Source organism: Coccinella septempunctata, chromosome 6 (assembly GCF_907165205.1).
Source record: "Coccinella septempunctata chromosome 6, icCocSept1.1, whole genome shotgun sequence".
NCBI classification, from domain to species: Eukaryota; Metazoa; Arthropoda; class Insecta; order Coleoptera; family Coccinellidae; genus Coccinella; species Coccinella septempunctata.
This window is the reverse complement of record NC_058194.1, coordinates 10,090,787-10,105,098: the sequence shown is the minus strand read 5'-3', so window position 1 is coordinate 10,105,098 and position 14,312 is coordinate 10,090,787. Positions and strand designations below refer to the sequence as shown.

Below are 14,312 nucleotides of genomic sequence, written 5' to 3'. Positions count from 1 at the left end.
GAGCGCCGCGTCTGGGGTGGGCCACCCGATATATTCTGGTAAAATGATAAACATGACGGTCTGGAAATTTTATTTGTAACATCAATATTTCTCAGAAACGTGAAATACTATTTGGAAAAACCTCGAAACATATCGTCGAGCCTATCGTACTTGATTCTCATCCTTTCCTTTCACCCTTGTATTTATTGTATGTATTAACACATTACTCAAAGCTTTTATTCAATTTGTTTGGATCAATAGATTTAGTTCGGCATGACAATGAATTAAAAAAGAAATCCAAAACATGTTTGTTTTCAACAATTGATAGCTAAATTAACATAAGACCCTGTTAGTACTCCATTTATGAAACTCTAATGGGGAATTCTCCTCAATTTGGGTTATCACTCCATATTCAAGTTCAAACTGAATAATTATGAGTTTCATTCATGATTTTTTCAAATGCACCGCGGAAACTATTCAAAATCATTCTTCAAATATGGGGTTTCGAAATTTAAACCGCTTTGTGCGGAGTTAACGATTTGGCAACAGCGCATACAAGACAATGTAAAGAACAATGTCCGATCAGCTTGTTTTTAAAGTAACAGCTGTTGATCTACAGGCGCGTACTTACTGGCGAGCTTCAACTGCAACCGGCCATAAATATCCCATAAAATTTTACGACCTTCCTCGTTCGTCGCAGACTTCATAGACAGCCATCTTTGTCTATCTCATCAAGATAATGTATTTGTTGTCCTTTATTATCAAGGCATATTTCAGATTTCAGTAGATGTTGCCAACTTGTGCAATCCACATGAAACGCTTTAAATTTTAAATACCCATTTTTATGTTTCATTTTTAAGTGCTTAAAATAATTTATTTTGGGAAACGGTTGAAATGGTCATTTCAAAATGTGAAGTTTCAAAGATATTTCATAAAAAATACATCATTTTCGTCAGAAGGAGTATTCTCTATTGACCGCTCACCAATTGTAGGTACTATTATTCGATTTCTCGAATAAAATCACTGAAATCTTTTATTCCTAAATATATTGAACAAGTAGTAGAATTATTAAATGGACGGAAATAGGTTATAATTGCATACAAGAAGGATCTTCGGAATGATTCATCTAGATTCTAGATGAATCCTACAATTAAGCGACGATTCTCAAAAAGAGAATATTGATATACGTACTTTAAATCAAGATCTGAAAAATCAATTCTTTTTCATAAACAGCAATTCGGATTTTCAATTTGGTGAGATTTATTTCGTAATTTCACATAAAACATTGAAGCAGACCACCAATTACAATTAGGATCATGAAAAACAACATTATGCTCTTTTCAACATGGTACTGTGCGAGATTTGCAATCAGAATGTCCAAAATTGTTCATTTCTTCTTTTTTGATGTCGGTATATTGAAATCACAATTGTGGTGAACAAGTATGACAAGCAATTCTGAAAATATTCACTGGGAAAAAATTTGAGGCTCCGATTATAGGAATAGAAATACATTTATTGCTCATTGTCAGTATGAAATAAAAAAAATGAATATACTTACAGTGCTGACCTGTAGTGGCACATATTACAATTGCGAAAAATGAGAAAACGGTAAAAAATCTCATAGTGGGTTACTTTTGAGATGGATTCGTTAAACGAAAAGAATATACAAGGTTCTAGGAAAACAGGTAGATAATAGCTCACTAGATCGCCTTTACACTCACTGGTGTAGAAGGTGATGTGACGATTGAATTGAAAATTAGATGATTAAATTCACTGAAGTGGTATACACCACTATCATTCACAAAAGATAAAGCATGAAACGTTTGAATAATGTACTCTGTACTGTGGTTAACTCTCTCAACATAGACTATTTCATTCTTGTTATCATAGCCTTGTCATTGGCAGGCGAGAGACGTGAAACGCTAAATACGGCCTCCGCGCACGTTGGTAAAGACCATTTTCGCTTGTTCACATCCACTACGCAGTTATGATACTCGCTAGAAGCTAGAGGCTAAACAATTCCAAATTCTTTCTTCCTGTTAAATTATTCGTGATTACGCTGGCGAGATACCAGGTAGGCGATCCTGCTTTACTTTTTCATTGCTTGTCAATATCGTTTGAAACATTGCATTTTAGGGATCATGGAAATGTTTGCTTACACTCTTTTGTTCGTTGCCTGCTCTCTGGGTGTAGTGGCCCAAGTGAATTCTCAAGAATGTCTCACGGCCACACAGGACTCCTGCAGACCAAATATAAATAAACAATGTGAGTATGCAATTTATTTGATTATTCTGTGTCAACACTTGGCATGACGTAGAAAATTTCATAAATAATTCAATCTACCATACTATTTCATTTTCATTAGAATTGATTCAATATATGTTGTTATATTATGGGTATACCTTGTATTATTAAAATTCAAATATCTAACAAATAAATAGTAGATATTCTTGATATATATATATATATATATATATATATATACGATTTTTATTAGTGGGATAGCAGCAGTCTTTAATCAAATTAACTTTTTTCCTGCTCGAGCTTTCAAGATTATTTATTTTTCATCTCTTCATCAGGAGAACTACAATAAAATAACACGTTATTAAATTAAAACGGTCATAAATGAATATTATAAAAGGCTTAGGGAATTGAGGTTATATTCATGTATGTCCTTTTCACTAACGTGTTATTGTAGTTCTTCTGATGAAGAGAGAAATTTTTTTTATTGTCCCTTCCTGATATGAATATTCAATTCTAAATATATTTCTGTTCAAATCGTTGAATTTTTCCAAATGCCAAATGGTTTTCAAAATATTGAGGAAAAACTGAAAAAAAAGGAGATATGCGCATTCAGTATTATGTTCAATATTCCTATTCTAAATATCTTAAGCACAAACCGTTTTCATATTTTGGATGTCGAAGAATGTGCGAATATTGTAAATTTTCTTAATTTCGAAAACCTTGCCACAGGGTGTTCCAAATGTTGTGTCAAAAATGGGGATAAAGATTTGCCCATAACTTTCGTTTTTCAAATTAGAACCCCAATTTTTTATGATTGCGATGGGTTCTGCGAAGAAAAATAATGAAAGTGTTCTAACATGTTAATGGTCCTAAAATGAATAATTCCTGAGTTATTTAGGATTTTCTGAATTTATGTCCTACGTAGAGTAAAATTAATAAAATCTGTTTCATATCAATAATCTATGGTCATAATAGAAGATATATTTTCTCATATCATAACTCCTTTTTTTTCAGTTTTTCCTCAATATTTTGAAAACCATTTGGACAAATGCAACGATTTAAACAGAAATATATTCAGAATTGAATAGTCTATCATATTAGGAAAGAAAAATAAAAAAAATTTTTTTTTTAAAAATTCACCATCATTCCTTATGTCAGTTGAATTGTTTATTTGGTATAAAGGAGAAATGAACATATTTCATTCGGTAAAGGATTTTTTTTTATTCATACGGGACTTTTTATCAGTATTGAACACATGCATGGATGACTAATTGTGATGTTGTATATGCTTTGTTTGAAAATCTGTACAATGATGTTGCAGCTTTTAATGAAAATATATCAGGATCTCGGATGCAAAGCGTATTAAGTCCAAATCTAAATTTGTTGGCAGAGGTATTATTGAGTATTTATTAATTGTTTGACCAAACCGTGAATTGGCTGAATATTGGAGTTTCACAGCGAATTCCACGAGTATAACTGGTGCTCACCAAGTAAATATTTGGAACTCGCAACAAAAATTTCAGAAGATCTAAACTTAATATCACCAAAAAGAGGAATTCGATATTATCGCAGATTCCATTGAGTGCACATTATAAACTGTAACAATTTTAAAATGTCCGCTATATGGAATTCGCTATCAGTGAAACTCGATGAATCATTTAAGTTTTAATTTCTTTGTTTGAATTTATTATTTTTAATATGATTGACAAGTAACAAGTTCATTTCGGAAAATGTGACTTAAAACTCCTTACCTCCGAGCAGATCGTGCAACAGTGAGAAATCAAATGAAAGAAAACGCGTTGTTATCAGTTGTAATACCCCTAGGGTAGGCATGGGCAAACTACGGCCCGCGGGCCAGGTCCGGCCCACGTGAAAGTCTAATCCGGCCCGCGACAAGATTTTGAAATAATCACCAGTATTTTTGTTTTCTAAGTTTGGCCGCCTGATAAGGAAAAGCAATGTCACCTAATACCGAGTTGTCTCAAAGCGTCATGTCATGTCATGTATCTCAAAACTAGGCTGCATGGACTTGGTTCATTTCAGCCCTGAACCCCTCAAATAAAAGTCCACCAATTTTTTATTCAAATTGCTCGAGTTGTGCTCGAGGCTCAGCCTTAGTACTGCGTGTGCATCTGGCAGCAGCTGGCATTATTTCTTGTAATACCCAGAAAAAGCAAAAGTCGCCAAATCTCCTTCGATGTTCCAACGACTGCATCACAGAACACAAATAGTGATGCATGGGATCCAAAACTTGCAACGAACGGCTTCTTGCTGAGCTCCAAACATGAAGGCAGTATTCAAGTGTGATTAATACATGAAAATTTATTCGATTCTGCGTAGTTTGAAGTAACGGTTTTCTTCTAAATGAAAATTTTTGAGCTTTAAGAACGGTATTAATTATTGGATCTAACATTAATTTTAGTTTAGCAAAATTTGCGCGCAACTTAGCATAGGTGTAGTGCTCTTCTTCTCTCAGTTCTAAACTAAATTATTTCGGATTTGCTTGGGAGTCTTGGGACCTCGAGTTATAGCAGTCAACAGCACGGTTACTGAGGTGATGATATTATGCTCGTGGTGGTTAGTAACGAATCAAGCATTAAAATTTTCGTTTGGTTCGTTGTCAACGTCTGTGTAATTCGAAGTATTTTTGACCTTTTGATTTTCATTGATGAGAGCATCAAAAATATCACATATTTTTAAAAAATTTCAAGAAACAAACAATCACGTCCTTCAAAGTACCTTTGACTAATGTTTACAACATTACTACTGGAGGGAGGAGCACCAAATATGACGGGCGGAATCTGGTATCGTGGACATATTTAATGAATAATCATAATATTTCGAGAACAACTACATATTGTTATGTGAACAGGTGTTTTCCACTATGAAACTATGAATAGCAGCGTAAGCAACCGACTATAAATGTGCCTACAGATTACTCTAACGTGACGTGGGCCCATGTCATAATGCGCATGATTCAAAAATCTAACATCGGATTTTGCGCGGAAGCGTTCAATGTGGGAACGTGGGAATACACGTGTCAACGTCACGTCTGACTAATTTAACGCTTCCGCAAAAAATCCTATATTAGATTTTCGAATAATGCGCATTATGACTTGGGCCCACGTCACGTCAGAGTAATCTGTTGGCACCTTTAGTGACCAGCTTTTAGCATCATCACGGCCAATTTCTACCAGAGTATGGACAATTCTTAGAAGCTCAATCACAGTTTCATTTTTCACATACTCTTTCGTATCCTACCGAACAATAATTAATTTTTGTCATTTTTTTTTACTTTTCTAGGATGTTAGTCATGTTTGATGTAAAAATCGAAAAAAAGTTAATCACTTGTAAAAATGAGTATTTTTTTTTTGGCCCGCCTCGGTAATTTTTCATTTTTTCTGGCCCTCGCCTCAAAAAGTTTGCCCATGCCTGCCCTAGGGCCTTGATTATACCGAGATAATTTTGTCATAGAGAATGCTGAATGCGTGTTGCTTGATATTATCCTTAAGAAACATGCTTAAGGGATTCTCTTTGACAAAATTTTGAGGATTTATCAAGGCCTGAGGGGTATTCAATAAGATAATTTTTTACTCTGTAGATTTCAAAAAATTTATTGTCAATCTGACGTTTAATATTTAACTTAATTGTGAGTTTTGTCAGTTTGTACACAACTAATGAAGATGTAAGTTTGAAATGACGTAGTTTTGATTTTTATGTCTTTGAGGCTGCACGTTTTTTAGCCCTTCTGTTTGATATATTTGTTCTTTTTATGATATATTTCAGTGTCCTGATGAAGAAGCCAAAATAGCTTCGAAATATAGACGTATTTTTAAAATCGTTGTTTGAATCAAATAGCCCCCTTTGCCAAGAACCCAAATAAAGTTTCAAGTTTAATAGTTATTCATTTTGAATGATTATTTCACCGTGGCGTTCTTGGTCAATATAAGTACGGTTTTATCGAATTGGAACTGCTATAATCGGTTATTTTTATTAATGGCTGTTCAGGAATTGCTTTATTCGCCAAACGGCTAACTGCAGTTGATCTGTTCTAATGATTGGATATCTTTTTACACTTAGTGTCCAAACCAATAGCTTGCGCGGATGATTTGGTCTACATATTAATTGTGTTCTTGCCTACGGGAATATTGTCAAACCATGTGTCACCTTCAGATTTCTAGAAACGATTTGGTCTCAAGAAAAGTCGACTGGAAGTAATATTTGAAAAGTCGACTGGAAGTAATGTTTTTCCCTCTTTTGAACAATGATTTATGGAACGACCGAACAGGGCATAACATTTTGTTTGCAGTATGGGGAATAAGCCACTTACTATTTGTACAACTTTTCGATCCTCCTTGGCATGTCGGCATGTTGGCATATCGGATTGTACTCAATTCTGTTGATTGGCGTTCCATCATTATTTTTCTCGATCTTGAAATAATCTATGAGGCATTCAGCTCGTTCACCACCTCGCCAAGCTAATTCAACAGCTACTATATAGTAAAATTGATGATTCTACTCAAATCACTTGAACTCAAATTTGCTGAACTGCATTTTCGCTTGTTTGTATCCTGCTGCAATCTTTTCCGTTTTGCATTTTTTGTATCTCGCGCATTTTTGAATATCGCACTAGTATATGAGTCGAATACAATTTTGAAGTCATTAAGTATTTTACCTGGAGTAGCTTACTCGAGGTATTCCAAATTGTTTTTACAGTCGCTTCTTCATAATCAGTTAATGTAATGAAAGTTTTAGCGGCATGCAGACAGGAATTGAAACTATCATCTGAAAAATTTCATGCAATAAGATGGTTGAATAATAGTTATTTATACAACAAATCAGTTAAATTGATGATTATTTATGGAAAAAAGTATAAAATATTAAAGAGTAAACATTTATAACTCCCTTTTTGTATACAAAATTTTATTCCACTTCGATAAGGATTCAAATGTTAACACTTTCCAGAGAATTATTTAGTTTACGGTATGGCATGCAAGGTATCGCTTTGATTGATTGTTGCTAGGGCATTATTCAATCCATAGCCACAAGAGCAAGATGACGTGCATCAACTCATGCTTATATTAAGTATTTCATTCCACTCGTGGATTATTAAAATCATTGTATAAAGACCATGGTCTTTATACAATGCTAAAATCTACGAAAATGCAACTTTCGGTATGATTTATCGAATCCAAAGTAACACTTTACAAAAACTGTACCGAAAGTAGCTTCTTCCGGACGATTTTTTCCACTTTTCACTTCCGGTACGATTTTTCGTATCTATAAGGACGGATTCGACAATAACATGAACTTTGTATTGAATTATGACAGCCACAGACATTGGAATTTTACATCGGTTCGTACTGCCGCAGTTCAAACCATCGACGTCGGTCGGTCCAAAAGCACCAGAAACCAATGTGTGTGGTGAGAAATCGTCAGATCGATCCGTCGGTCTAAAAATCTGACGGGTCTTGATTTTTGTTCCGTCGCGTCGGTCCATCGGTTGTCGGTCCGAACCGACAGTAAGTGGGGATTTCGTTCAGAACCGACGGTTATCTTTCATTAGCGTATATACTAAGTTCGAAAAATACACTCCATCGCCTCTCTCTACTCCTATCGTTCTTTTAATCGAATCTTTCCCACTAAACTCGATAAAAAGAACAATAGGAGTAGAGAGAGGCGACGGAGTGTATTTTTCGAACTTAGTAATAGTAGTACAAGTCGAATACTATGCATAGACGACATTAAGCACAGAAAACGCGGCCGCCACTGCTGAAAGATGCTTCCTCTTCATGACGTTTGAATTAGAGATTTTAGAGAACGACCACAGAGCAGACTTACTTTATGAGAACGACTGAGAAATAACTGATAGGGTTTACTGAAGTGTGTGGGCAAAACGGTTCGAACCGTCGGATCGAACCGCGGCAGTACGAACGGATGAAAAATTCCGATGTCAGTGGCCGGCCAGAAAAATATCACTTCTTACGTAAATTACTTCTATTATCTCACTGAATCGATAAATGTCAACTTACGCTAGTTTCTATGGGTTGAATCAAAGATTATTGAGTAGAAACATAGGAAACGCCCTCATATCTCTTGTACTCAAAACCGACTACATTTTGGTCAGTGAAAACACGCTTGACAATGAGATGGCGCTCAAAACGGACTGTCGATACCGAAAAACTGTTCAACAACAGTTTTCTGATTTTTGATTGAGGGGCGCGAAATTCGAATTCTGTTCCTTGTATTAAATTTCAATATAGACTTTGTTTCGATCAGAAAACAAACATCCTGATCGAAAAACAAAAGTATGGTTTTGATTTGTGATCAGGATGTTAGTTTTCATCTAAACATTGTTTGGAATCAATTAATATTAATGAAAAACGCTGTAGGATGTGCTATTTATTTGCAATTCATGAAAAATTTACAAAAATTGAAATTATGGACAACAAATGAAACTTTGACTAGGACTCAAAAGTATATGGTGATCTGCTGTACGACAAAGGTGTTATTTCTGTGCAATAGGTTCCAGTTACTTACATATGTAGGTATTATTTATTGAATTTTCAGAACCACACCTAACAAAAAAAACCTTAGAGAGATATACAAGACCTGTATGTCAGTATAGTTTCTTGGTGCTTCTCTTATGAGTTCCTTATGATATGGTCTCTTTATGACAAAATATACAAATTGATTAATGAATGAACAAAACACTCACAGCAGGTATTATAAAACTTTGACTTTCCAAACAACAATTTGACAGTCACTCAGTTCCCAAATGGAATCAATAAAACCTCTGCATTTCTGAATATATTGAAAGATTAGTAATTGAGTACCATTGAATGGACCTATAAAGATAATTTCCCCTTCAACGGCCGTTGATGCAAGGGATACTTTCTGCATACAATTTACATGGATGAGAAGTTCTCAATTGACCTACAGTAAAATGTTCACTGCTAGTCAGTAGTGAAGTGTTTGCTGAAGTCATTGTCTTCACGCTCTGAGAATTTTATCCAATTCGGAGCACTGAAAATGAATGATCGATTCACATGTTACGAATTTAAATACTTACGCTTCCATTTTCCTATGTTGAGTGGAAAACTTAATCTCGGCAAATCCATTTCATTATTCGATCCACAGTTCTTCACCATTCGAACAATATTTTGGTGTTTTCACCAAGAAATGAAACAAAAAATTCAATAATTATTATCAACTAGAACGAGCTAGATAAACAAAAAGTGGTACGAAAATCAAAACTTATCTATGATCAAAACATTCAAATCCTCTTTGATCAAAATTGACGTCTGAAATCTTAAAAAATTTCATATGTTTCTACAAATGGCCCTCAAATTAATATTTTAACCAGTCCTAGCATCTTCAAAACACTCTTGACACACAGATGGCGCTCAAATCGTTTTAGTCGCCTCGTTTCCCATCTTTCTACTCTGTATATGTTGAATGATATCTTCTCTAAACGTCAAAATAAAATAAAAACTAAAATTGACCTGTTTGAGCGTTTGACTTGAAAACATTCTTTAACGCAGTTATGAATTCTGCTCCAGTTACTTTAACGTCACACTGTATGTTTGTCTACTTTAAGCTGTAACACTTGAAATTTAGTATTGAGTTCCTTGTTGCATTCTTTATTGACTTGATTCATCATGTGAAAAATACTTGATTTTTGGCCGTTGGGGACCCACATTTTTTAAAATCTCACTACGCAAGGATGCGCTATTCAAGCACAGCATATACAACGTCCAACGCACGTATTCCGTTGAAACACCACAAAATCTCATCAGAAAATTAAGCCATCAAAAAACAAACTTTCCTGTTTCTGCTCAGACGCAAAAAGTGTTCTTATTTGAATAACACTGAATCAGCATGCGTAAAGTTTCGAAATAGACAAAAATAAGTTTCGAAATAGACAAAAATGACTTCACAGTAATTCTAATTGCATCGCGTTTTTGCATTCATATTTTTTTATAACAGCTATCTTACGGCCATTTTAAATAATCCTATCTATCCATTGTTTCAGTTACTGAAGATAGAAAATGCATGTGATTTCGTTTCTATGATCTATCTGTAGATATATTTTAGAATGGTTACCAATCGTCAGTAAGTGAAACGATAGATACAGAGGTTTATTGAAAACGGCCGTAAGACATCAATTTGAATGTCTTATTTCAATTCTCTTAAAAACATATTCATTTTGATTTGAAGATTAGCGAATTTAATTCATTCAGAAAACAAGCTCATTTTTTTCCAACATCAATCAATTGAATTGTAGACATATAGAGATATTAACAAAATTTATCTATATCTTAAATCCTCGAATTCGATTGAAAAAGCGCTTTATCACGCTTCAAAATGGATAAGAGGATGATATTGAGAGATAATATTTTTCACCTTTGATTCCCAATGAAAATGAATAGGCAATTGATGTAATTTTCCGTAAGGGTCTACATCATTTCAATTTAATTCATTTATTTTCATTATTTGTACAGTGTGATTCAAAATACAATATCTACCCATATTATAAATCCTTTAATAAACAAAGACGCATCTAGGCAGTGCCTGTTTCGTGAATTGGTTCGATGTTGAAATATACCTACCTACGAGGAAAATGATATATAACTTGGGTCCAAAGTAGAAAAGGGAAATACTCTTTTTGAAAGTTGAAACATTCATTGACATGTTTTTAGTGGAACTCATTGCTCTAGCATTGGGAAATAAAAATTTGAAAGTGTTGTTGTATGTCCAGATTAAAAGCATTGCAAGCAATAAAGTGTTTCAAGTTTTAATATTTCGCATCATCATGTTTTAACGATCGTATTCTGTACATATATTATTTAAAATGGGTTGTTCAAGATTTTCGTATTGAAATATTACAAGTTGAATGAATCGGTATATTTTTCATCGAAGATAGAAATGCTCAAAACAAAGCGTTCCACCAAAAACCACCTATACAAAACTTCCAAAATGACGAAGTTGAAGAAAAATTTGAAAATAATTACTGTAATAGATTCTAATACGACCCTAGATCATCATCTAGTATTTGTACGAATTGACATTTTTATCAGTTGCACAAATAAAAAGTATTTTCCAAGTTTATTGCTTTTTTTAGTGGGGTGATTCTCTCAACCTCTCGTAACCGACCACAAAAGCTTCGCGATCCTCCACAGAAGCTTCGAGACGCCTTCAGAAACTTCGCGGCCCCCTAAAGAAGCTTTGCGACCCACAGGTTGAAAAACACTGGTTTAGAATATTGACTCGTTCAATCTTATCCCACATAAAAAGGTGGTGAAATAGCTTACCTAGCAAAGTGACATGATACAATAAATCAGATAAAGTTGCATGGATGTACAGAAACTGTTGTTATAGCTCATCCATCTTGAATAGGCAAGTTTTGGTGAAAGGACTTATCCATTTGACCACCCTGTATCTGTATGATATACAGTACTGAAATTGATGCTTTCAATTAAACATCTTTTTTGAAAGCATTTCGGTCGTGCCCGTGAAAGGGTTTAATTTCATTATGAAATTGAACGTTAATATTTATAAAAGAACCATGGTTTTCTGCACTTTCAGTTTCCATTGATATTATCATCAGATGGCGATATATATATATATATATATATATATATATATATATATATATATTCTTTTGAAAAAGAGTGTTACAAACTTTTACAATCTGAAAATAACAATGAAGCAGGTGTAAAGAAATGGAACAAGAGACAGATCCTAAAAACCTGTTTCTCGTTCCAGATCTCAGTGTAAGCAGAGGAAAAATGTCAACGGGGTACCATACATATCTTCGTATGATACATGAAAAAAACAGAGATAAAAACCTCAGAAAAAACTCTCTGTTTGCCCGTATAAGTGTAATGATGATGTATTTGTGTAAAGAATAAGCTGAAAATAATTGAAATTGAAGGACATCTTCTTCATATGGCGATAAATTTAATGAATTCGAAGATGAAATTGTTTGAAAAATATCAAAATCTTTGTAAGGAAAGATGTTTTTTAACCGAGGAGGCCCGTGAAGGCCTCCAGAATTATCCCCATACCGGTTTCCAATCCGGAATATATTTATATACAGGGTGGGCTTTTTAAAACGAAACAAACGAGACAACCACCTTATTTGTTAAAGAAAGTAATTACCAATAATAATTATTTAGTTGTCTAATGTTGACAATTAACGGTTACCATCGTAACCACAGAATGAATTAAGTCAAATAATTGATGATTTCACATATCATGGTTAGCGGAATGACTGGTACTGTACGAAATTCAAAATTAAATGTCTCTAACCTATGCCGTCTAATGTCATATTCCATTATGTTAAATCTGTTTTTTGTTATGTTTCCGTTTATCGATGTTCGTTTATGTTGAATCGTCTAGGAATAAAAAATACTTTTCTTATCAATTTTTATACAGCAATTTTTTTTATTTATATGTAAGGTGCAAAAAATTATGATTGCACTTGAAAACTTAATATAATAATAAAGGTTGTTTCCAAATTTCCTATTGTTTTACGAGACAATATCAATAGTCAAAATTATGCGCCCCCAAAAATCATAAATGACATTCGATAGCGTATCTATCTAGGAATACCATCCAAAAAACAAAAATTGGTTCACTCCAAAACTAATGGACATATTTTTCTGAATCGCCATAACCTCCTCTACCCGCATGTACCATATTATCCATACATTATGCCACATCCTGTATATCCCCATGATGATATTTTCTCCTTCCATCCGTTCTCATTAGCATGCCAAAAATGTCATGTACCTAAGCCATATAACCTGATCATTCTTAGAGTTATTTTTTAATCCATAATTGTTTTATTTCAGCCAAAATTAATCAAGAATCTGCTTGCAACTCCAGGTATGGAGCTATCAGTAATCTTGAAGAGGATTTGAATAAATTTGCTCTAACTCACATTATCAAGTCATTTGAATACCTACTTATGTCCACCCACTTTGGCAATTATGACATGAACAGAGAAGGTTTCCATAAGCTATTCAGAGCATACTCAGATTCCAAGTGGGAGAATAGTATCGAATTAATCAAGCATATCACCAAACGTGGAGGCAAAGTCAATATGAAGGCTCCAATTGCCTCCCCATCCTCTAATTACGAATTATACGAAATTGAGAGTCTGGCCAAAGCTCTGGATATGGAAAAATCTCTCATGGCGGAGGCATACAATATTCACGAACGCTCCATCAGAAAACTGGAGCATAGTCACGATCCGGAAATTTCCCACTACATTGAGGAAGAATTCGTAGAGAAGAGTGCTGATAAAATTAGAGAACTATCTGGACACATTGCAGATTTATCCAAGATGCTTGGAGAGAGCCAGGATAACGCTCTTTCCTTGTATTTGTTCGACGATTATCTTAAAAATTTGTAGATTGTACATTGTTCTTGTGATTGTTAAGTCTATAGATATGTTTTAGTAATATTTTGAAAGTGATATGTTTTATAGTTTATCCATCAATTAAAATGAATTTTTCCGTTCAAACTTATGTTTACTTCTTCAATTGTTTGTTCTGGCTCCATTTTCTGCAACTACTATGATGAAATATTAGCTTTGTCAATTGTGAATCAATGGGAATTTCGAATTTCCACCAATGAAAAGTGAAACAATTCACTATCTTCTGCAAATAAAATAGGATTATTCTTTGTACGTTGCCTGAAATGTGAGTTCTCATGTTAGATTAGTAGACCTTTCGCCAGAAACTATCGAAAGAGAATTTTTTGAAACTTTTTAGGGTTCTCACTTCCAATCTATGGAACAAAATTAATTGAAATAACTGATTTGCTCCTTCGTAAACTCTTACACTAATTTGTCAGGAGCAAATCAAGTAGAAAAAATTGTTGCCTGACAATGAACTGAAAAAAAAAAGGAACTTTGAAATGATAATTATAAAGTTTCGGAGTCTATATCAGACTCCTTCATAAAACGACTATTTGCTGCTGATATATACAATATCAAAGTAAATAAACAACAACACAACCTCAAAAACATGAGTAAAACTGAAAACAGATAGTCACAACATCAATCAGAAAAAAGGAGG

General features: G+C 34.0%; 2 protein-coding genes across 2 annotated transcripts in view; one reads left to right on the top strand and one right to left on the bottom strand.

Annotated features, from left to right (window-relative positions):
• LOC123315830 (ferritin subunit) overlaps window positions 1–1,796 on the bottom strand; it is a 34,271-nt gene extending 32,475 nt beyond the window's left edge. The window contains exon 1 of the mRNA XM_044901706.1: window positions 1,538–1,796. Coding sequence (XP_044757641.1) covers window positions 1,538–1,601 — 64 coding nt within the window. The 5' untranslated portion in view covers window positions 1,602–1,796. The remainder of the gene's footprint in view (window positions 1–1,537) is intronic.
• Window positions 1,797–1,914: 118 nt separating this feature from the next.
• On the top strand, window positions 1,915–13,756 carry LOC123315829 (soma ferritin). The gene is made up of 3 exons (XM_044901704.1): window positions 1,915–2,053; window positions 2,116–2,244; window positions 13,083–13,756. Exons 2-3 carry the CDS (start codon window positions 2,121–2,123, stop codon window positions 13,643–13,645), a joined length of 687 nt encoding a protein of 228 aa, XP_044757639.1. The 5' UTR covers window positions 1,915–2,053; window positions 2,116–2,120; the 3' UTR covers window positions 13,646–13,756.
• Window positions 13,757–14,312: the final 556 nt, after the last annotated feature.

Excerpts from the sequence above, each read along its gene's own strand:
- LOC123315829 (XM_044901704.1), top strand. The coding sequence starts at position 2,121 with ATGGAAATGTTTGCTTACACTCTTTTGTTCGTTGCCTGCTCTCTGGGT. Across the intron at positions 2,245-13,082 it reads ACCAAATATAAATAAACAAT|CCAAAATTAATCAAGAATCT; the intron begins GTGAGTATGCAA and ends GTTTTATTTCAG.